Source organism: Trachypithecus francoisi, unplaced genomic scaffold (genome assembly GCF_009764315.1).
Source record: "Trachypithecus francoisi isolate TF-2019V2 unplaced genomic scaffold, Tfra_2.0 Lachesis_group13, whole genome shotgun sequence".
NCBI lineage: Eukaryota > Metazoa > Chordata > Mammalia > Primates > Cercopithecidae > Trachypithecus > Trachypithecus francoisi.
Window position 1 is genome coordinate 22,606,426 of NW_022681458.1, and position 22,376 is coordinate 22,628,801.

The 22,376-nt window shown below is 39.3% G+C and overlaps 1 protein-coding gene across 6 annotated transcripts in view; it reads left to right on the forward strand.

Moving 5' to 3' along the window:
* USP37 (ubiquitin specific peptidase 37) overlaps nucleotides 1-22,376 on the forward strand; it is a 122,686-nt gene that overhangs the window by 81,865 nt on the left and 18,445 nt on the right. For 5 of the 6 annotated variants that reach the window (XM_033230256.1, XM_033230251.1, XM_033230252.1 and 2 more), the window contains 6 exons: nucleotides 695-774; nucleotides 4,555-4,719; nucleotides 7,109-7,174; nucleotides 9,860-10,001; nucleotides 12,286-12,541; nucleotides 22,128-22,294. In XM_033230256.1, the coding sequence (XP_033086147.1) occupies nucleotides 695-774; nucleotides 4,555-4,719; nucleotides 7,109-7,174; nucleotides 9,860-10,001; nucleotides 12,286-12,541; nucleotides 22,128-22,294 (876 nt within the window). The remainder of the gene's footprint in view (nucleotides 1-694; nucleotides 775-4,554; nucleotides 4,720-7,108; nucleotides 7,175-9,859; nucleotides 10,002-12,285; nucleotides 12,542-22,127; nucleotides 22,295-22,376) is intronic. The other variant, XM_033230255.1, reaches the window with a different exon arrangement.

Below are 22,376 nucleotides of genomic sequence, written 5' to 3' on the forward strand. Positions count from 1 at the left end.
TGTCAAAACAAACAGACAAAAAAACCTGTTTATTAAATGGTGAACATTGAATTCTACCCAAAGATAAATACTCTGCTTTTCTTTTAGTCATTTTTAAACTGTTCTTGTTATTATCATAGACTTTGAAGATTTTCCTATGTATTTTTACCCCGGTTTTTTTAAGGATTTCTTGTTTCAGTGTTCTCTAGGTAATGGTATTCACCCCAATCTTTCATCCTTTTAAAGCAGTTGTTCTTAGTGGGCTGTCACGAGAAGATTGAGTTCCATTATGCGAAAGGGGTAGCGTTACACCTAACAGACAAGAAATTCTACCTAACCTAAAGGTGATCTTATCTCTGCTATGGCCAAATGTTAAAATCTGGATATACTCTTGGTAGTGATTCATATGTGTCTGTGGGGAAAAGGCTGAAAAGGCTAAGAATCTTCTATTTTAGAGTCTAGTTACTATCATAAATTTAGATATTTTCTTGGTAAAAAAGGAAATTAGAAATTCTGAAACAGAGCATGATATTATAAGTATATTTTGAGGATTGGGTGTTAATTTGGTAAGGCTCGTGGCTCTAGACACAGAATTTTTAAAACTGGTTCAGAGTTGTCATTCCACTAATGAAACTGATAAGACTAGAGCAGATATTTGCATTGAAAATATTAATGCTGATTCACCTTCATGCTTTATTTTTCCTTCTTTTTATAGGCCGAAGAACTGGAGTATTCTTGTGAGAAGTGTGGCGGAAAGTGTGCTCTCGTCAGGCACAAATTTAACAGGCTTCCTAGGTAATTTTTTTTTTTTTTTTTTTTTGCTATGGACTAAAGAATTCGCAGGTACATTTAATTGCTTTTCAGTTTTTCTTTTTAAAGTTCATACAAATATTACTGAATAAATGAAGGTCACCAGAATGGATTGGTAAAGAGGGTCAGGAAAGCTGAAATGTGCAGAGTGTAGAGAGAGGATGGAGAGCTAGAATGCTCTTAGATAAGAAAGGTGGCCAGGTGTGATAGCTGACGCCTGTAATCCTAGCACTTTGGGAGGCTAAGGTAGGAGGATCACTTGAGTCCAGGAGTTCAAGACCAGCCTGGGTAACGTAAGGAAACCCCATCTCTACAAAAGAAAGAAATATATATTTAAAGGAAGGAAGGAAGGAAAGGAAGGAAAAGCATTTCAAATACTGAAGAGAAAAAGGGTCTTGAGAATTCCAATAAAATGACAATAGAGGATACAGCTACTGAGACTTTGGAATAATTATAAGAACTAACTAGTCAATTTTTAATTTAGTAATGTGTAATATTCAGTTATAATTTGTTGTCCTGTGTTGTGCTGTAGTCTTTCTGTTATTCCCATACTTTCAGTAAAAACCTACTATAGACACACACGTACTTAAGAATAAAATAGGGAGTAATTTTTTGCAGTTTGTTCATTCTTTCATTCTGAGGATCTTATAAATTAGTGAATTTCCTGTAATCATAAGATAAATTTTCTGATATAGGAATGAAATTAACTTATATTGTATCTGCTCTGTATAAACATAAAACTGAAGTAGTTACAAAAAATTATTATGTGGTTATAGGACAGCGTTTAGTTCTTTCCAAGAATAGATTGCAAACACCAAGGTTATTATTAACATTAAGTATTTATGTAGCACTTTGCCTACAAAGTGCTTTACTTTCTTTTATTAGCTTCAATATTCTGTCAGTAAGTGTGGAATTTCTGGAACCTAGGCCCTAGAGACTAGTTCTTTTACATTTCATAATCTACTTCTTTCTAGAAAATGGGAGTTGGTTTTTTTTTTTTGGTTGTTTTTTATTGTTGTTGTTTTGATACAGAGTCTTGCTCTATCCCCCAGGCTAGAGTACAGTGGCACGATCTCAGCTCACTGCAACCTCTGCCTCATAGGTTTAAGCGGTTCTCCTTCCTCAGCCTCCTGAGTAGCTAGGATTACAGTTGTGTGCCACCACACCTGGCTAATTTTTGTATTTTTAGTAGAGATGGGGTTTTGCCGTGTTGACCAGGTTGGTCTTGAACTCCTGACCTCAGGTGATCTACCCACCTCAGCTTCCCAAAATGCTGGGATTGCAGGCATGAGCTACCGCGCGACCAGCCAAGGAAGCTGGTTTTTTTTTTTTTTTTTTTTTTTTTTTGAGACGGAGTCTCGCTCTGTCGCCCAGGCTGGAGTGCAGTGGCCGGATCTCAGCTCACTGCAAGCTCCGCCTCCCGGGTTTATGCCATTCTCTCGCCTCAGCCTCCCGAGTAGCTGGGACTACAGGCGCCCGCCACATCGCCCGGCTAATTTTTTGTATTTTTTTAGTAGAGACGGGGTTTCACCGTGTTAGCCAGGATGGTCTTGATCTCCTGACCTCGTGATCCACCCGTCTCGGCCTCCCAAAGTGCTGGGATTACAGGCTTGAGCCACCGCACCCGGCCGGAAGCTGGTTTTAAAGAAATGACTTTATAAAGGCTGGACGTGGTGGTTCATGCCTGTAATCTCAACATTTTGGGAAGCCAAGGTGGAAGGATTGCTTGAGACCAGGAGTTCAGGACCAGCCTGGGCAACATGGTGAGACCCCCATCTGTACAAAAAAATGTTGTGTTTTTTGTTTTTTTCAAACAGAGTCTCTTTCTGTTGCCTAGGCTGGAATGCGGTGGCATGATCTTGGCTCACTGCAACCCCCGCCTCCTGGGTTCAAGCCATTCTCCTGCCTCAGCCTCCTGAGTAGCTGGGATTACAGGGATGCGCCGCCACGCTTGGCTAATTTTTGTGTTTTTGGTAGAGACGGGGTTGTGCCATGTTGACCAGGCTGGTCTCAAACTCTTGACCTCAGGTGATCTGGATGCCTTGGCCTCCCAAAGTATATAAATCATAGCAGTATTAGTATATTGACTTAAGAGACTTATATTATATTTTTGACTTAAGAGACTGTTCTTTCCTATTTGTGAGTGGTTTGAGGCCAGGAAGGTGGGAGGAAGAATCTTAAGGCAAAGAATCGGTTGTTACCAGCTGTCACTAAGGAAACCATGTGTACAGTTAAAAAGACTAGTTTTGACCTCACATGCTGGATGTCTCTTCTCTTTCCCATTCTCTTGCTATTTGGTTTTTCAAGTGGGGGGAAAATAATTGCTAAGGGGAAATTTTCTCCTTGCTTTTCTTTCTTTTTTTTTCTTTTTTTTTTTCCATGGTAGATCACTTGTGTTAAAGGTTAATTTATTCCCGACTTATGTGATAGAAGCTTCTGTTTATCAAATCCTAATATTAGTCTTGTTCTACTTTTGTTTAATATTCAAAGCCACTCTTTAAGTCCTGATGATTAGTCTTGTTCTACTTTTGTTCAGTTTAATATTCAAAGCCACTCTTCTTCTTGAAAGGCCTGTTAATCATTATCAAATCTGTTCACAAAGTTGGGCCTCATCTTTGAAGATCAATGATTTTGACTATCATTTTCCTGTTTTATATTACTTTTTTTTTTTTTTTCCTTTTACTGCTCCGTGCATAGCAGGGCTACGCTATAGGCAGTGTGTCCAGAGTAGCCTCATAGTGCCTTTTATTTTGGTTAGGTTATTTGAAATTCTAGTCAAAAGATTTAATTTTGACATTGGTTCCACATCAGTTGTGTCCTTGTATTCTCTCAAATTGTAAATTTGAAGATCCTGAGTTCTAGCATGCTTTTTAAAGAGAAGTACAATCCATAACTTCAATTTGCAAATTTTTGTTTGTGGTTTCTGTGATGAAGGCATATATGGTAAGAAACAATTTTTTATAAATCAGACATTTTTGTGTGTGTGCCTGGAACTGAAGTTTATTCCCATAAGATTTTTGAAATTCAATTTTTAAAATGTTCTTATGGGTTGAGAAATATATTTAATCCATCAAGCAGAGATCGTGTTCTGTATGAGAAGTGAAAAGGTTACCACAATTTTAACCATAAAGAATTCAGTGCTTCTAAAGAGCTAAAAGCCTTTTCAGACCCACAGACAGACAAGATTTGGCATGCAAATTTTTGTAAAACTTTTTTCTAGATGGGGAAACGTTTTGTATTTCTTCCTTAGCTTTCTACAGAGAAAGTGCTTCTGAAAATAAAAGAATAAGTCTCATCAAATCATCTTGAAATAATTAATGTTTACCATTAAATATAAGAGCTATGTAACATTTTAATAGACATTATTTTACCAGTAGTGGCTATAGAAAACCTATTGCTTTTTAAACTATGTAACAGTGAAGTAAATAATTTAAGGATTTAACCCAATATCAATGCCAAATTTAACATTCTTGTCTGCTATATTTTATTTATTTGTGTTTTTTCTGGGAACATTGTAAGTATTTTACCCAAACTGCACTAATCCACCATTGTCCTTGTTTTGTTTTTATTTGTATGCTTATTAACTGGCTCAATGCCTGATACCTAACAGGTATTTAGTAAATATTCTTTGATGTGTCTTTGGTTTGGCCAAATGGATTTTTTAAATCAAAAGTCATCTACCATAGTTAGAGTGATCTGTTTCACTATACAAGAGATACTTGTATTAAGTATGAATTAGTAAGGTTGTCATCTCCTATTTTTCAGGGTCCTCATTCTCCATTTGAAACGATATAGCTTCAATGTGGCTCTCTCGCTTAACAATAAGATTGGGCAGCAAGTCATCATTCCAAGATACCTGACCCTGTCATCTCATTGCACTGAAAATACAAAACCACCTTTTACCCTTGGTTGGAGTGCACATATGGCAATGTAAGTCCTTGAGACACTATGTCTTTACATTCCCTTTTGAAATAGAAAGGCTTTAGTATCTAATCAAAAGAATGACTGAATTACATAATATGACCCCAAGATAAAATCAGATCAGTGGCCAGATGCAGTGGCTCATGCCTGTAATCCCAGCACTTTGGGAAGCTGAGGCAAGAGACTCGCTTGAGTCTAGGAGTTTGAAACCACCTATGGCAACAGAGCATGACCTCGTCTCTACAAAAGATAAAATAATAAAGCCAGCATGGTGGCACACACCTGTAATCCCAACTACTCGAGACTGAGGTGGGAGGATTGCTGGAGCCTGGGAGATGAAGGCTGCAGTGAATGGTGATCAGAGCAAGACCCTATCTCAAAAAAAAAAAAAAAAAAAAAAAAAAAAAAGAAAAGAAAAGAAAAAATCAGACCAAGAAGGAGATTTTAATTTAATTTTGCTTTACTTTGTTTTAGTGTTAAATCACTGCCTGAAGTAATTGAAGAGAATGCTTAAAATATTTTCAAAGTTATTAGTTGCTTTTCATAGTGAGGTGCTTTTTAAGGAAGTGCTCTTTTTAGACTGCTAGAAGACAGTTTGATATTCTTTGGGAATATAAATCAAACTTAGGTGATAATAAGAGTCACCTAGACACTAAAAATACTGATTTTTGTGTTTTTTCCCTGGAAGTTCTGTTTCAGTAGGTCTGAGATAGGGCCTTAGGAATCAATATTTTTAGCAAATGCCTCAGTTGACTCTTCAGGACATGCAGATATGAGAAACCCTATACTCAATGTTATGCCTTCATTCATATATTATCAGCAGTGTAAAGAACTTAAATGGCTACTAAAATTTCTCAAGAAAAAAAGAAGTAATCTTTACTTCAGGTTTTGCTTCATTATGTATGCTGGGAAAACCTTAGGACTTCTTTGAGTGTTCCCCTTTTTTCTACATATTTGCATTACTTTGAAGCCATATGTTATGTCATTCTTTTCTATACTCAAACACTAGTTTGGTGGAATAATAAAGTTATAGAACTTTAAAGATGAAAAACATTTTGGAGGTTTTTGTCCAAACCCTTAATTTTATGCAAGAGGACCAAGGAAATTAAATGATTTTCCTAAAGTCATACAGTTAGTGTCTGAAAGAGCAACATCTCATGGAAGTTTACACTAGTGTCTCAAGGGTCTACTAAGAAAAGCATGTGGCCAGAGAGTCTAAGTGTTTCTGGTTTTTTCCTCTCACAGCTTTTCTTTGTGTGTTTTTGCTTGGTATGTACTACCTTCTGCTGGTAGAGCTATTACTCTTGCTGGCAGTAGTGCTATGTCACACCAACAGTGTAGACTCTATGTGATCACAGGCCTGAAGCCAAGCTATCTGACTGTACAATTTGATAGCTTTTAGACCTTACACAAATTCCTTGACTTGTCTGTAAGAAAAACAATAGAATGGTTGTGAACATTAAATGAGATAATAATACGTAGAGTTCTTGGCACAGTGTCTGACATCTAGTAAGTCCTCAACAAATGAGAGCTATTACTTTAAAAGAACTGAGACAAAGTGATTTTCTCCAGGTTATTTTTTTCCTATGTATTACACTTGACTTCATTTCCAGTGCTGTCTATTTAGCTATTAGATCAAGGAGAGCCTAGAGATGGTATTTCATTTTCTCTTTTGGCCTTTATTGCTAGTAAATTTTTTTTTTTTTTTTTTTGTGATGGAGTCTCGCTGTGTTGCCCAGGCTGGAGTGCAGTGGCGCGTCTCCACTCACTGCAAGCTCCGCCTCCCAGATTCACGCCATTCTCCTGCCTCAGCCTCCTGTGTAGCTGGGACTACAGGCACCCGCAACCATGCCCGGCTAATGTTTTGTATTTTTTTAGTGGAGACGAGGTTTCACTGTGTTAGCCAGGATGGTCTCGATCTCCTGGCCTCATGAGCCACTGCGCCCCCGGCCTTTTTTTTTTCTTTGAGATGGAGTCTTACTCCATTGTCCAGGCTGGAGTGCAGTGGTGCAATCACCGCTCACTACAACCTCCGCCTCCCGGGTTCAAGCAATTCTCATGCCTCAGCCTCCCGAGTAGCTGGGATTACAGGCACCTGCCACCAAACCTGGCTAATTTTTGTATTTTTAGTAGATATGGGGTTTTACCATGTTGTCCAGGCTGGACTTGAACTCCTGACCTCAGGTGATTCACCTGCCTCAGCTTCCCAAAGTGCTGGGATTATAGGCGTGAACCAGTGCACCTGGCCTATTGCTAGTAATTTAAAAAGTATTATAGTTGTTTGCTTTTCAAGAGGACATAAAAGGAATTATAGTACAGAATAATTCATTTTATAAGTCAAATATATATCTTTAATAATTCATTTGTATACATTATATATTTTCTAATTTTCTGATAGTTCTAGACCATTGAAAGCCTCTCAAATGGTGAATTCCTGCATCACCAGCCCTTCTACACCTTCAAAGTGAGTTATATTTCTTATGTACCCAAAATCTCTATTTAAGGATTTGGCTTACCCTAATCTCCAAGATTGCCTCCCTGCCTTTTCATTATTGTTTTCCTTTTTGCATGATAATGCTCTTTATTATCTATACTTTTGAAACTTTCCTGAATTTGATTTAGAATATATTGAAGGATATAACAGATTTTAATCAGTGACACAAGGTTAGCTCATCCTCTCAATATTCTGTCTTAAAACTTTTAAAAACGTATTATTGTTAATATGTAATAATTTCATCCTAAAACTCTAAAAATTAACAAGGACGTAGGAGTCTAGGGACTTAAGGGATAAAATTACCCCTATTAGTCTAAAACACTCTTCCTTAAAGATAGGCATAGAATCCCAAAACATTTTTTACCTGTTGTTAGCCAGTCTGAAACTTCTTGTCTTTGACACCGAATAGGAGTTATTTTGAAAGGGGACAGGAAAACAAGCAAGCGTTCTACAAATGCCCTGATTTTTGTTGTTGTTGTTGTTTAAGACCAAACTTTATCCAAGGAGGGAAGCACATGCCTTTTTTGTTTGCTTTTTAAATATATTTCCTCTGAGATTTTACTAGAGGAGTTCCTAATTAGATCATTTCAATTGATTTAGTTGTCATTTGACTTTTTAATTAATTTTTCTAAAAATTTGATGGCCCAAAGTACTTTTAGAGAAGAGACATTTTTGTTGTTTAAGGGCTTTTGGGGGGCTTATATAACCATAAAATGACATTTGGGAACTGCTATTTTCTTTTCCTCCTGTTAATTATTTTTCAGTGCAATTAAAACCAGATGACTAACATGACTAGAAATCTGAAATGGTACCGATATGAATACTCTTACCCGTTCTCAAGATACAAATGAGCAATACCACTTGGCTGCTTAGAAAGTGAGCAAGTGATGCATTTACAGGATGAATATTTTTCATTGCTACAGGCAAGCTGCCTTCTGTAAATATAGTAATTATTAATGGAATGCACTCTTTATGTACCAAGTCACTGTAGTTGCAAGAAAGAACTGATTTCATTGGGCATCATTGTACCTTGGCATGGTCATCTGTTCTCCAGGGTCTACTGGTATGAAAATTTGGGAGTTGATCAATAAAGAATGATTAGGCCCTAGAAGACCTGTCATGCCGATCAAACTTAAAAGAGGCTGAGTTATGAACCAGAATACCATTGATTCTTCTACAATGTCCTTTGTCACATTTGACCCTGGTGCAGTGGTAGCCAGGTGTCATCCTCCTTCAGCAAAATATTCATCTGGATAAACAAATTAATATGTTCAGGTTTGCTTGGTGAGCATGAAATCTGAAATGAGGAATTAAGATGGCTAATTGGCTATTATACTAAAAACCCTTTTGAGCACATAATGGGAGGCTTTTCAAGTGTTCAGGCTGGAGTGCAGTGATATCTTGGCTGCCCTGAGCCACACACTATGTTTGGGCTTATCACTGACCACTTGCCTCTTTTCTTTGATCTACATTGCTATGTAATTTTCCTGATTGCCACTTTGGCCTCTTATTTCTTGGTGCCATTAGTCTATATGTTTATTTTCAGTTTTTACATTCAGGTTAATTGTATTTCCCAGTTTTCATTTTATATATATTTTTTGTATTGCATATGAATTTATGTTAACCTACATCAAAGAAAGTTCTTGTTCTTTGACCTTTACCACTTTTTTCTTTAGTTTATTTTCGGCTTACCTAGAAGACAACACAGTAACACCTTACTTATCTGGCATCATTAAAGGATTCCACATAAGTGAATTTTTATATAACTGAAGCTTACCCTTTTAAGCATTTATCTTTTAAAAAATTTTTAACAGTTTGGATGAAAATGTTTCTAAAATATGTTATGCTATTCCTTACATTCTTAAATAAAATAACTAAGGATAATTTAAGTATATCTTAATGACTTAGAATCAGCATTTTAAGTATCAATTATTGCACTGTGTTTCAATATGATATTGCCCTCAGAGGCTCTTATTACTAGACAGTTTGCTTTTACATTAAATGACTTTATAGTTCTTGTTTGCCTTTCTTGTGGTTATTCTTTCTCATTTCTTAGCTCTCATTTCTTGATGAACTTGATACACTATTTTATACACCATTTCCTGGGAAAGAAAGGGTCCCTCTAAGTACATGGGTTTTGGAACTGCCTTCCTCAGAAGCCTTTTTTTCTTACTTTGGAATCCCTATGTTCTGGAAAGTAGAGGTTGCCAGAAGTCTGACCTACAGATAAGTGGATAAGTGGAATGTTACTGTTATTTTTAAAGTGCATGGGTCATAATTTAAAAGATCACAAATTAGTCTTCATGCACTTTGTTGTCAAAAACATTTATTCATTGCTATGCCTGCATGAATTCAGTAGCATACTTTATAAAGACAATAGCAAATTTCATTGGGGTTGATCATTAAAAGAAAAAAGGTACAACATGATTAGTTTACTGATGATACGTAGTAGCATAAGAGTTGTCCAGTTTTCAAAGCATGGCTCTTTTGGAGTGGGGCAAAGGTAATGCTGAAATATACCTCTTTTGATATATCTTTTTTTTCTCTTAAGTAATTTTCCGTAATGGAAAAGCAATTTGTTTTGGTATTTTTACATCAAAAGAATAACAAAGACAAATGTTTATCAGACTTTTTTTTTTCCCCCTTAAATTACAGGAAATTCACCTTCAAATCCAAGAGTTCCTTGGCTTTGTGCCTTGATTCAGACAGTGAGGATGAACTAAAACGTTCAGTGGCCCTCAGCCAGAGACTTTGTGAAATGTCAGGCAACGAACAGCAGCAAGAAGACCTGGAAAAAGTAAGTAATATTTTCTTAAAACATCTGACAAAAATTTGTTTAGCTCTTACTGTCCAAACAAATGTCTTTTATAACCATCATCAAACTAATTAATTTTAAGGAAAATGCCTTCTCTGGCTACAGAAATCAGTCTGTTTACAGATGGATCAAGACTTATGATAAATTAGTTGTTCTGAACAAATTACTTTCTTTTTTTGCCCTTCAGAGCTACTTTTGCATATTGGTCCTCAAATTATTACTTGCTTTGTTTTGGTAGCAGTGTTGTTTGTTTGTTTGTTTTAAAGACAGGGTATCGCTCTGTTGCCCAGGCTGGAGTACAGTGGCATAATCATGGCTCACCACAGCCTCATCCTCCTGGGCTCAAACAATCCTCCTACCTCAGCTCCCCAGGTAGCTGGGACTACAGGCACGCACCACCATGCCTGGCTAGTTTTTAAAATTTTTTGTAGAGACAAGGTCTCACTATGTGGCCTAGGCAGGTCTAAAATTCCTGGGCTCAGCTCCCCTAAGTGCTTGGATTACAGACATTAACCACTACTCCCAGCCTGTAGCAATTGTTTATGTGAGGGAACTGTAGTGAACATTTTACATCAACAGAACAACCAAGTTATCTAATTGTTTAAATTATGGATTTATTAATTGGCTTAATATATAGATAATTATATGGATAGTTAATGCTTTGAAGATCTAAGCTTTTCTATGTGTTTGCATTATCTTATGCAACTGTATTTTATTTTAAGCCTCCTTTTTAAATAATAGAATTATTTTAGTAGTTATTTTTGTTCTGAGTTGTTTCCTATCTTACTTTAAAGCCAGAGGTAGTTTGTGGTTGCTCAACTTGAATGAGAAATTGAGTGAAAGTCCAAAATTCTCCCAGAAAACAACTTTTGAATATTTACGTAATCTTTTTTTTTTTTTTTTTTTTTTTTGAGACGAAGTCTTGCTCTGTTGCCCAGGCTGGAATGCAGTGGCACGATCTTGGCTCACTGCAGTCGCTGTCTCCCAGGTTCAAGTGATTCTCCTGCCTCAGCCTCCTGAGTAGCTGGGATTGCAGACGTGCACCACAACATCTCCCTAATTTTTGAATTTGGTTTTTTATTTTTTATTTTTTTTGAGACAGAGTCTCGCCCTGTCACCCAGGCTGGAGTGCAGTGGTGTAATCTCAGCTTGCTGCATCCTCCACCTCCCAGGTTAAGGCGATTCTCTGTCTCCCTAGTAGCTGGGACTATAAGTGCGTGCCATCACGCCTGGCTAATTTTTTTATATTTTTAGTGGTGATGGGATTTATCCACGTTGGCCAGGCTGATCTCGAACTCCTGGCCTCAAGTGATCTGCTGGTCTCAGCCTCCCAAAGTACTGGGATTACAGGCATGAGCCACCACGCCCAGCCTAATTTTTGTATTTTTAGTAAAGACAGGTTTTCGCCTTGTTGGCCAGGCTGGTCTCAAACTCCTGACCTCAGGTGATCCGCCCACCTTGGCCTCACAAAGTTCTGGGATTACAGGCGTGAGCCACCTCCCCTGGCCTTCTTTACATGATCTTGATGTCGTTTTTATTTTTCTCATTTATTATTAATAAGACCAGCTAGGGCCGGGCGCAGTGGCTCAAGCCTATAATCCCAGCATTTTGGGAGGCCGAGACGGGCGGATCACGAGGTCAGGAGATCGAGACCATCCTGGCTAACACGGTGAAACCCCTTCTCTACTAAAAAATACAAAAAAAAGCTAGCCAGGCGAAGTGGTGGGTGCCTGTAGTCCCAGCTACTCGGGAGGCTGAGGCAGGAGAATGGCGTAAACCCGGGAGGTGGAGCTTGCGGTGAGCCAAGATCCTGCCACTGCACTCCAGCCCAGGCGACAGAGCGAGACTCCGTCTCAAAAAAAAAAAAAAAAATACCAGCTAACATTTATAATGGTGTAATAGGCACAATGATGGAATATTTACTGTATAATCTAAATATATCTGGAAGAAAATAAATTGAAAATACTTATAGAGTAATTATCTCTGAGTAATCTATTTTGAGTGAATTTATCTATTTTTACATATTTTCCAAATTTTTACAAAATTTATGCTTATTTCTATCAAGAAAAAATAATCGTGTGTTCTTATATATTTATTTTTAAAGTTAGACTCACCATTTAGTTTATATATCAGTTATTGATTGTTAAATAACCCAAAGCATCGAAGAAAGGACACTTTAGAAATAAAGTTGCTACTATAAATGCTAACTGAGATTGCTGTATTTATAAGTATTCTGGTTTCTTCTAAAAGTAACTCTCTTCTTCAGGATTCAAAATTATGCCCAATAGAGCCTGACAGATCTGAATTGGAAAACTCGGGATTTGACAGAATGAGCGAAGAAGAGCTTCTAGCAGCTGTCTTGGAGATAAGTAAAAGAGATGCTTCACCATCTCTGAGTCATGAAGATGATGATAAGCCAACTAGCAGTCCAGATACTGGATTTGCAGAAGATGATATTCAAGAAATGCCAGAAAATCCAGACACTATGGAAACTGAGAAGCCCAAAACAATCACAGAGCTGGGTAGGTTTAATGAAGATTAAACCTCTGTTAAACAAAACATAACTCTTTCAAAGTTTCGTAGTGACAAATGAGCTCCAAATAACCGGAGATAAGTAGAAAAATTAGCCGAGCATGGTGGCGTGACCCTTATCCCCGCTACTTAGGAGGCTGAGGCAGGAGAATTCTCTTGAACCCAGGAGGCAGAGGTTGCAGTGAGCCAAGATTGTGTCACTGCACTCCAGCCTAGGCGACAGAGTGAGACTCCTTCTCAGATAAAAACTAATAAAGGGAGGTGAAGTGGATCTGTATATAACAGGGCTGATGGCATTTTCATTCTGTATTATAAAAAGCTTTAAAAAGTGAGAAGCAAATATTGTGACTAGTACACAGATACTAGTGGTAAAGTATGCCGTATCCCTTTAGGTATACATCAGTAGTAAAGCTAACCTTCTTATGTGCGTTTAATATATGTTTGTGTCAGTTCTGAGGTGGTTTTCTCACCACTGCTGTTTAAGAAATTCATGGCCGGGCGTGGTGGCTCAAGCCTGTAATCCCAGCACTTTGGGAGGCCGAGACGGGCGGATCACGAGGTCAGGAGATCGAGACCATCCTGGCTAACACGGTGAAACCCCGTCTCTACTAAAAAATACAAAAAACTAGCCAGGCGAGGTGGCAGGCGCCTGTAGTCCCAGCTACTCAGGAGGCTGAGGCAGGAGAATGGCGTAGACCCGGGGGGTGGAGCTTGCAGTGAGCTGAGATCCAGCCACTGCACTCCAGCCTGGGCGACAGACCGAGACTCCGTCTCAAAAAAAAAAAAAGAAAGAAAGAAAGAAAAAGAAATTCATATAATTCTTTCGTTTTCCTATATCGGAATTTACACCAGGTGTTAGGGTGTGAATAATTCAAGTTCTCCATCCCCTGCACAGTGCATTACTTAGTTTCTATGTTTAGATATATTTAGATACACAACTACTTACCACTACGTTACAGTTGCCTGCAGTACTCAGTACAGTAACATGCTGTACAGGTTTGTAGCCCAAGAGCAATAAGCTATACCATATAGCCTAGATGTGTAGTCAGCTATACCATCTAGGTTTGTGTTAAGTATACTCGAAGATGTTCGCACAAAGATGAAATCACTTAATGCAATTTCTTAGAATGTATCTTCATCATTAAGCAACACATGACTGTACATAAAATGCTATACTTTTTTTTTTGGTAATTTTTATTCATTTTTTGTTATCTAAAGCTATCAATGGGAACAACAGATCTGAGCCATCCTGCCTTGTACTGTGGGTATTTTGAAACTTTTAGGTAGATAACTTTTACTGTCTTTTCCTATGACCAGTTCAAATTTTTCTCTCTTGATAGCCCCAAGATCTAAACAACTGTATATTGCTAATGTGTTTCAGGTACACCAAGCATAGGATTTTGAAAATGAAGAGAATACTAGAATATCAGAAAATTATTTTCTACATTCTCATAGTTGGAACCTCTTCAATTTTGAATTATTTTGCATGCAAGTAAAATAAGAATTAGTATATCCACATTTAACTGGAAAGAAAAACGTGATGGTTTTTATACACAGGCATTAATTTTTTCCTTCTTGATACAAGTATCATTATGCAGTCCCCTTATCACATTTATAATCACTGCCCTTAGGTATCACTGGTTAATATTGGTGCTTTTGTCCCTTCCTGATTTATTTCCTGCTTTCTGCTCTCCTTTCCAGTTCTTTTCCCAGTCTTATAACTTCATAAAATTAACAAAGGGACAGCTACAGGAAGAGGTAATATGTAGCAATGTCCTATATCATGCACTTCAAGGGAGCTACAGTTTTTATGGCATGAAAGGAGACAAAGTAGTTGGAAATGGCAGTGGGTAATAAAGAGGAAACCCACCCTGTCTCCAGGCTCTGGGGTATGGGGAAAAAACAACCTATACTTCAAAGAACACTAGAAAAATCCATAATGGGAGGCTTTAGAAGAAAAACTGGCCCTGACTAAACACTAAAGAGACCTGACAACCAAATGTAGTGAGTAACCTTAGGAGTCTAGGTTAGAAAAAATTCTACAAAAAATATTTTGGAAACAACTGGAAAAATGAGAATGTGGGGTATAGACTGGAATTATAAATAGAATTACTGTTAATATTCTTAGGTGTGATAATTGTTATATAGGAAAGTGTGCTTTTTAATTAAGAGATTCAGGCTGGGCTGGGTGTGGTGGCTTATGCCTGTAATCCCAGCGCTTTGGGAGGCTGAGGTGGTGAATCACCTGAGGTCAGGAGGTTAAGACCAACTTGACCAATGTGGTGAACCCCATCTCTACCAAAAATACAAAATTAGCCGGGCATGATGTTGCATGCCTATAATCCCAGCTCCTTGGGAGGCTGAGGCAGAAGTATTGCTTGAACCCAGGAGGTGGAGGTTGCAGTGAACCGATATTGCACCATTGCACTTCAGCCTGGGCAACAAGAGCAAAACTCTGTCTCAAATAAAAAGGCCGGGCGTGGTGGCTCACACCTGTAATCCCAGCACTTTGGGAGGCTGAGGCAGGTGAATCACGAGGTCAGGAGATCGAGACCATCCTTGCTAGCATGGTGAAACCCCGTCTCTACTAAAAATACAAAAAATTAGCGGGGCGTGGTGGTGGGGGCCTGTAGTCCCAGCTACTCGGGAGGCTGAGGCAGGAGAATGGCGTGAACCCAGGAAGCAGAGCTTACAGTAAGCTGAGATCATGCCACTGCACTCCAGCCTGGGCGACAGAGCGAGACTCCGTCTCAAAAGGAAAAAGAGAGAGAGAGAGAGAGAGATTCAGGCTCACGTGCTTTGGGGTAAAGTATTATAATATCTGCAATTACAGTGTATTCACATGGCTCCATAGAAAAAAAAGAAAAATGTGAGTGAGTGTGTATACACACACACAGTCTCCAAAGACAGCCTCTAGTGAACCATAGCTACCAGTATGCATACTCTTGTATAGACTCCTTCACAGTGAATTTGGGAAGGCTATGTGAATGCAGTAAAATGTGATTGAATTTATTCTGTGTCAAGTTTGTGATTAAACATTAAGATTGCCTGGCAACTTCCCCTTTTGTGCTTTTGGGAACCCTAGGCTGCTGTGTAAGAAACTTGGCTGCCCTGCTGGAGAGATCACATTGAGAAGGAAAGACTCGTGAGATCACCAGAAGAAAGAGGATATCTAGCCATCTAGCCATCCCCAGCTAATCTTTCTTTTCTTTTTTTTTCTCCTGGGCCGGACCAAGTCTCTCTGTCGCCCAGACTGGAGTGCAGTGGCATGATCTCAGCTTACTGCAACCTCTGCCTCCCAGGTTCAAGTGATTCTCCTGCCTCAGCCTCCCGAGTATCTGGGATTACAGGCGCCCGCCACCATGCCCAGCTAATATTTTTTTTTTGTATTTTTAGTAGATACGGGGTTTCACCATGTTGGCCAGACTGGTCTTGAACTCCTGACCTCAGGCGATCCACCCCCACCCCCCTCAGCTTCCCAAAGTGCTAGGATTACAGGTGTGAGCCACTGCACCTGGCCCCAGCTGATCTTTCTAATCAACGCCACAAAGATGCCAAGGGAAAAAGAAAAAAATCAAGGGAGACATATTTTTTGGCCTGAGCAATTGGATAGATAGTGGTATCATTTGCTGATATGAGGAAGGCACAGTTGATGGGACAAGGGAGGAATAAAAATTAAACAGGCAAATGGAGATTTCACCTAGTCATTTCAATATACAAGTTTAAAACTCAGGGAAGAAATTCAGACTAGAGATATGAATTTGATATTTTGTCAGTTTGTGAGGCTGTAGTAATATATGAGATCACTTATGGAGAGAGCTTAAGTAGAAAAGACAGTCTGAAGAAGTGTCATGATCCCTTTCTTTCAGCAGCCTGTTTTCTCAGTTTCTGATCTTAATTCCAAAATCTTTTCTTTGACACTATTTTGATTGCCCACTTATAGAAGTCATTACCCTAGACCAGTGCTTCTCAAAGTATGAACTTAGATCATGAAATATAATCTGTGAACTTCCTGGAAATGCCCATTCTTGATACCACCTCAGACCTACTGACTGGGAAACTCTGGATGTGGGGCTTAGCAGTCTGTGTTTTGATAGGCCCTCCAAGTGATTCTCATGCAATACTAAAGTGTGAAAACCACTTCCCTAGACTTTGTCGTCATCAATAACTGTACCACCTTTGAAATCTTTGTTTGAAATATCCTTCCCTCATCCTTCTTTCCGTCCAGCTTACCTAGTGTCATATTCCGACTTTATTACTTGATTTTTATGAACACTGCCAACCCATTGACTCTTACTTTTTTGCTGTTCAGCACCTCCCTCTTATCATCACTTCCTTTCTTAGGCAGCCACATGCCGTATTTTGGTACCCTTTTATCTCCTTCCTCTTTTCTTCTGTTGCAGTAGCCTGACAAAACCCAAATTCCCAACTCAACTAGCTACTTTTTCCATACCTGCACCCAAGCTGCTGATGATTGCTAAAGAAAATCACAAAACTGTGTTGAGCGAACTTTCCTTAAACTCAGGACTACACTCTTAAATGGGCACTAAATGCTACTAGTCAGTTCGGTAATACTTTGTTTTCTCACTCTCCATGATGTCTTCCTGAAATCTGTACTTTTTTCTCTCTCTTTCTCCCTCTCTCTGTCCCTCCCTCAAATATGCCCAGGCCATTCTCATCTCAGAGCTTTTGCACTTAAGCTCCTTGAGGGCAAGCACCATGTTGCTTTAATTATCACTATATCCCCAGCTTCTACAACAGTACTCAGCACATATTCTCAATAAATATCTGTGACTTAACAGTTGCGCTGTCTTGTGAATCAACTGAGGAGGGGTAGGAATACTAAGTAAAGTTTCACAGTCTCTAGACACTAGCCAGAAGGAATAGTGTGTACAAAGACTCAGAAATGAGAAAGCCCACAGGAAGTTAGTGGACCTAAAAGAAAGTTCAGAGTGATCTGCATGATTGGAGCATATGGTTAAAGGGGAAATGCAAAAGATGAGACTAGAGATCTAAATAGTCTCCGGTTTTTGCATGGCCTAAAGCCATGTTTAGGAATTTGGGCTTTTGTTTCAAAGGCATTAGGAAGTTATTGGATATTTTAAGCAAACAATTATTTTGTAAGGATTTATGCTTGAAGAAAAGACCGTTCTGGCTACAGAAGTTAGAGAAAAACTATAGTAATACCTGAGACCTCTTAGGAAATTGTTGCGGTAGTCCAAACCAGAAGTTAGTGGTGTCCTAAGCCAAGGTTTTGGCTTGAAAAAAAAAGTTGATGGATTCAAGAGATGGTTAGGAAATAATCATTTATCTTATGTGAGGAGTGAATGAGAGGGAGAAGTCAAATATGATCCTCAGATATCTGTCTTTTAAAAGAAACTGTGGAAAATTATCTCATTCACTGAAATATAGAATATCAGGAAGAGAACGGGCTTCAATTAGGGTGTGGGGAAGAAGCAAACAGTATATTCAGTGTAAGAATGTTCAGTTAAACACATGAATCCCTTTTGATCCATTATGCAATCTTTAAAAGTAGATTATTACTTCATGGCCATGTTTGTCCCCGTAGATTTTTAAATAGGTTCTGTATCTGTCTGATAATCTTATCCTGAAGACAAATGTATATTGACTTTAGCATCTTCAAGGAAACTTCCTTGATCTGCTTTCTAACACATGGATTAGTTACTAGTATAATCCAGGATTGTCTGAGGTACATTGAATCATTGAGTGCTCAAAATTATTAGTTAAGAAAAATTACTCTGTCATATTTTTGAGTATGTTTTGATAATAAAAGTAATAATACTCATTTTATACTCTAAAATAGCAACGTCAACCCCCAAGTCTTCCTTCCACTTGAAATGCTCATCATCAGTTAACTTTGTATATCTCAGTTGCAAATTTCCAAAACAGATAATCTAATTGGTTGAGTCAAATAATCCATTCCCAGTTCAGCAGGCTTAGATGGGAGAGACAGGCAGGGTCATGTAGACTTCCAAGCTGCCCCTTCTAGGCCATGGGAAGGGTCGTTTCTCCAATAATAGAAGAAAGGAAGAAATTATTGACATCTCTAGGATAATTGTTTTTTGTGTGTTTAATTGGGATTATCTGTAATATAATTTTTCTGAACAATTGGGATTTTTCCACCAAATGAATCCTAAGTTTCTTTTCCTCTTTTAATAAATATTCAGCAATTCAGTACAACTCAAAATGCTAACTAGTTGCTGACTTAGAATCTAAAGCCAAGATGCTGTAAACTTCAGAGTTACCTGTGCTCCAGAGAAATACAGTATTAGGGGCCGGGCGCAGTGGCTCACACCTGTAATCCCAGCACTTTGGGAGGCCATGGTAGGTGGATCACCTGAGATCAGGAGTTCAAGACCAGCCTGGCCAACATGGTGAAACCCTGTCTCTACTAAAAATAAAAAATGAGCTGGCTGTGGTGGCACACACCTGTAATCCAAGCTACTCAGGAGACTGAGGCAGAAAAATTCGCTTGAATCCAAGAGGTGGAGGTTGCGGTGAGCCGAGATTGTGCCACTGTTCTCCACCCTGGCCAACAGAGCAAGAGTCTTTCTCAAAAAATAAAATACAGTATTAGGGCAGGTAAAGAGCATATACAAACTCAATAACAATATGTATAGCATGAGTATATAAAGGTAATTCTTATTGGCCAGTTAAATACTTTTTGATGAGGAGGTTTACTTTAGTAATGTTTGATATAGTTAACGCTTGTATTTGTATTGAAAATTACTATGGGCCAGGCATTGAAAATTACTATTACAGGTGGCTCAATCCTGTAATCCCAGCACTTTAGGAGGCCAAGGCTGATGGATCACCTGATGTCAGGAGGTCAAGACCAGCCTGACCAATATGGTGAAACCCCGCCTCTACTAAAAATACAAAATTAGCTGGCGTGTTGGTGCATGCTACTTAGGAGGCTGAGGCAGGAGAATCCCAGCTACTTGGGAGGCTGAAGCAGGAGAATTGCTTGAATCTGGGAGGTGGAGGTTGCAATGAGCCACAATCATGCACTCCAGCCTGGGCAGCAAGAGTGAAACTCCATCTCAAAAAAATAAAAATAATAATAATAATGATAATAATAAAGTTATTATGAAATGGCCGGGTATGGTGGCTCATGCCTGTTAATCCCAGCACTTTGGGAGGCCGAGGTGGGCGGATCCCTTGAGGTCAGGAGTTCGAGACTAACCTGGCCAATATGGTGAAACCCCGTCTCTACTGAAAATATAAAAAATTAGCTAGGTGTTATGGTGCACACCTGTAATCCCAGCTACTCGGGAGGCTGAGGCAGGAGAATCACTTGAACCTAGAAGGCGGAGGTTGCAGTGAGCAGATACTGTGCCACTGCACTCCAGCCTGGGCGACAGAGCAAAACTCAGTCTGAAAAAAAAAAATCATGAAATGTTATTGCTCTAACAATTCAGATAACCAGAAGAAAATCATAACTATCCTGTTTATTTTAGCTAGCCATAGTCTAGAGATTGAGAAGGAACAGGCCGGGAGGGGTGGCTCACACCTGTAATCCCAGCACTTTGGGAGGGCAAGGCAGGCGGATCACCTGAGGTCAGGAGTTCAAGACCAACCTGGCCAACATGGTGAAACCCTATCTCTACAAAAAAAAATATAAAAATTAGGCCAGGGGGCCGGGCCCGGTGGCTCAAGCCTGTAATCCCAGCACTTTGGGAGGCCGAGACGGGCGGATCACGAGGTCAGGAGATCAAGACCATCCTGGCTAACACGGTGAAACCCCATCTCTACTAAAAACTACAAAAAAAACTAGCCGGGCGAGGTGGTGGCGCCTGTAGTCCCAGCTACCCGGGAGGCTGAGGCAGGAGAATGGCGTGAACCCGGGAGGCGGAGCTTGCAGTGAGCTGAGATCCGGCCACAGCACTCCAACCTGGGTGACAGAGCAAGACTCCGTCTCAAAAAAAAAAAAAAAAAAAAATTAGGCCAGGCATGGTGGCTCATGCCTGTAATCTCAGCACTTTGGGAGGCCGAGGTAGTCCGATCACGAGGTCAGGAGTTCGAGACCAGCCTGACCAAGATGGTGAAACCTCATCTCTACTAAAAATACAAAAATTAGCCATACATGGTGGCTAATTAGCCAGGCATAGTGGCCTGTAATCCCAGCTACTCGGAAGGCTGAAGCAAGAGAATCGCTTGAACCCTAGAGGCAAAGGTTGCAGTGAGCCGAGATCACACCACTGCACTCCAGCCTGAGCAACAGAGCGAGACTCCATCTCAAAGAACTGTGTGTGTGTGTGTATATATATATATAAAATATGTATGTATACATATGTGTGTGTATATGTAGATATATACATATATGTGTATATATGTAGATATATACATATATGTGTATATGTGTGTGTATATATACATATATGTGTGTATATGTGTATATACACATATATGTGTGTGTGTATATATATATAAATTAGCCGGGCATGGTGGCGGGCACCTGCAGTCCCAGCTACTCAGGAGTCTGAGGCGGAAGAATTGCTTGAAAGAGGTGGAGGTTGCAGTGAGCCACTGCACTCCAGCCTGGGGGTAGGGGTAGGGGAGGGGAGGGGAGTGGGGATTTCTTACCTTCCTGAATGTTTTAAACATACACTGTATGTTGCCATACACTCTTTTGATTTAGATATATACAATCCTTGTTTGATTATTAATGTTTAAACACATGTTCAACATACAGTGTGATAAATGGGGAAAATCGGCCAGGCACAGTGGCTCACACCTGTAATCTCAGCATTTTGGGAGCTCAAGGCGGGCAGATCACCTGAGATCAGGAGTTTGAGAGCAGCCTAGCCAATATAGTGAAACCTCATCTCTACTAAAACAAAAATCAGTTGGGCATGATGGCGTGCACCTTTAATCCCAGCTACTTGGTGGCTAAGGCACGAGAATTGCTTGAACCCAGGAGACAGAGGTTCCAATGAGCCGAGATCGTGCCACTGGACTCCAGCCTCGGCGAGAGAGCGAGACACTGTCTCAAAAAAATAAATGGGGAAAATCTCTTGATCATTTTGGCCTAATTCTTGCTTCATTTGCTCTAAACAATATTTTATTTCCAGTACTTGGTCAAGTGACACTATGACCTATGGCTGTTTTTTCTTCCCCATCTTTACATAGTGTGTTTCTGATGATTAATTAACTTTTAGAACCATTACTGTAGATCATTTGTTCTCAAAAAAGAACAGTTTTGCTTTCCAGGGGACATACGGTAATGTCTGTCATTTTTGGTTTTCACAACTGTAGAGGGTGGATGCTATTGACATCTAGTAGGTAGAGACCAGAAACACTGCTAAACGTTCTACAATGAACGGGACATACTCTTCGCCCCTCACCCCAACAAAAGCTTGTCCCACCCAAAATGTCAGCTCTAAGGTTGATCAACCCTGACGTAGATCTAGTAAGGTGAAATTGTATGTCCTAAGCAAATTATAGATGAAATTATGGTAAATTCCTTTATGAACAGTAGGTGTCACTCTAGTTCAGAAATTTCCATTTATTAGAGAGGATTTTCCAAATTAATGTTATGTTCTGCTTCCTCAGATCCTGCCAGTTTTACTGAGATAACTAAAGACTGTGATGAGAATAAAGAAAACAAAACTCCAGAAGGATCTCAGGGAGAGGTTGATTGGCTCCAGCAGTATGATATGGAGCGTGAAAGGGAAGAGCAAGAGCTTCAGCAGGCACTGGCTCAGAGCCTTCAAGAGCAAGTAAGAGATATTTATATTGCTACTTTCTCTGTACGTATCTTTCCTGAGAAATAGAATAATAATAACTAATGTGTTGAGCACT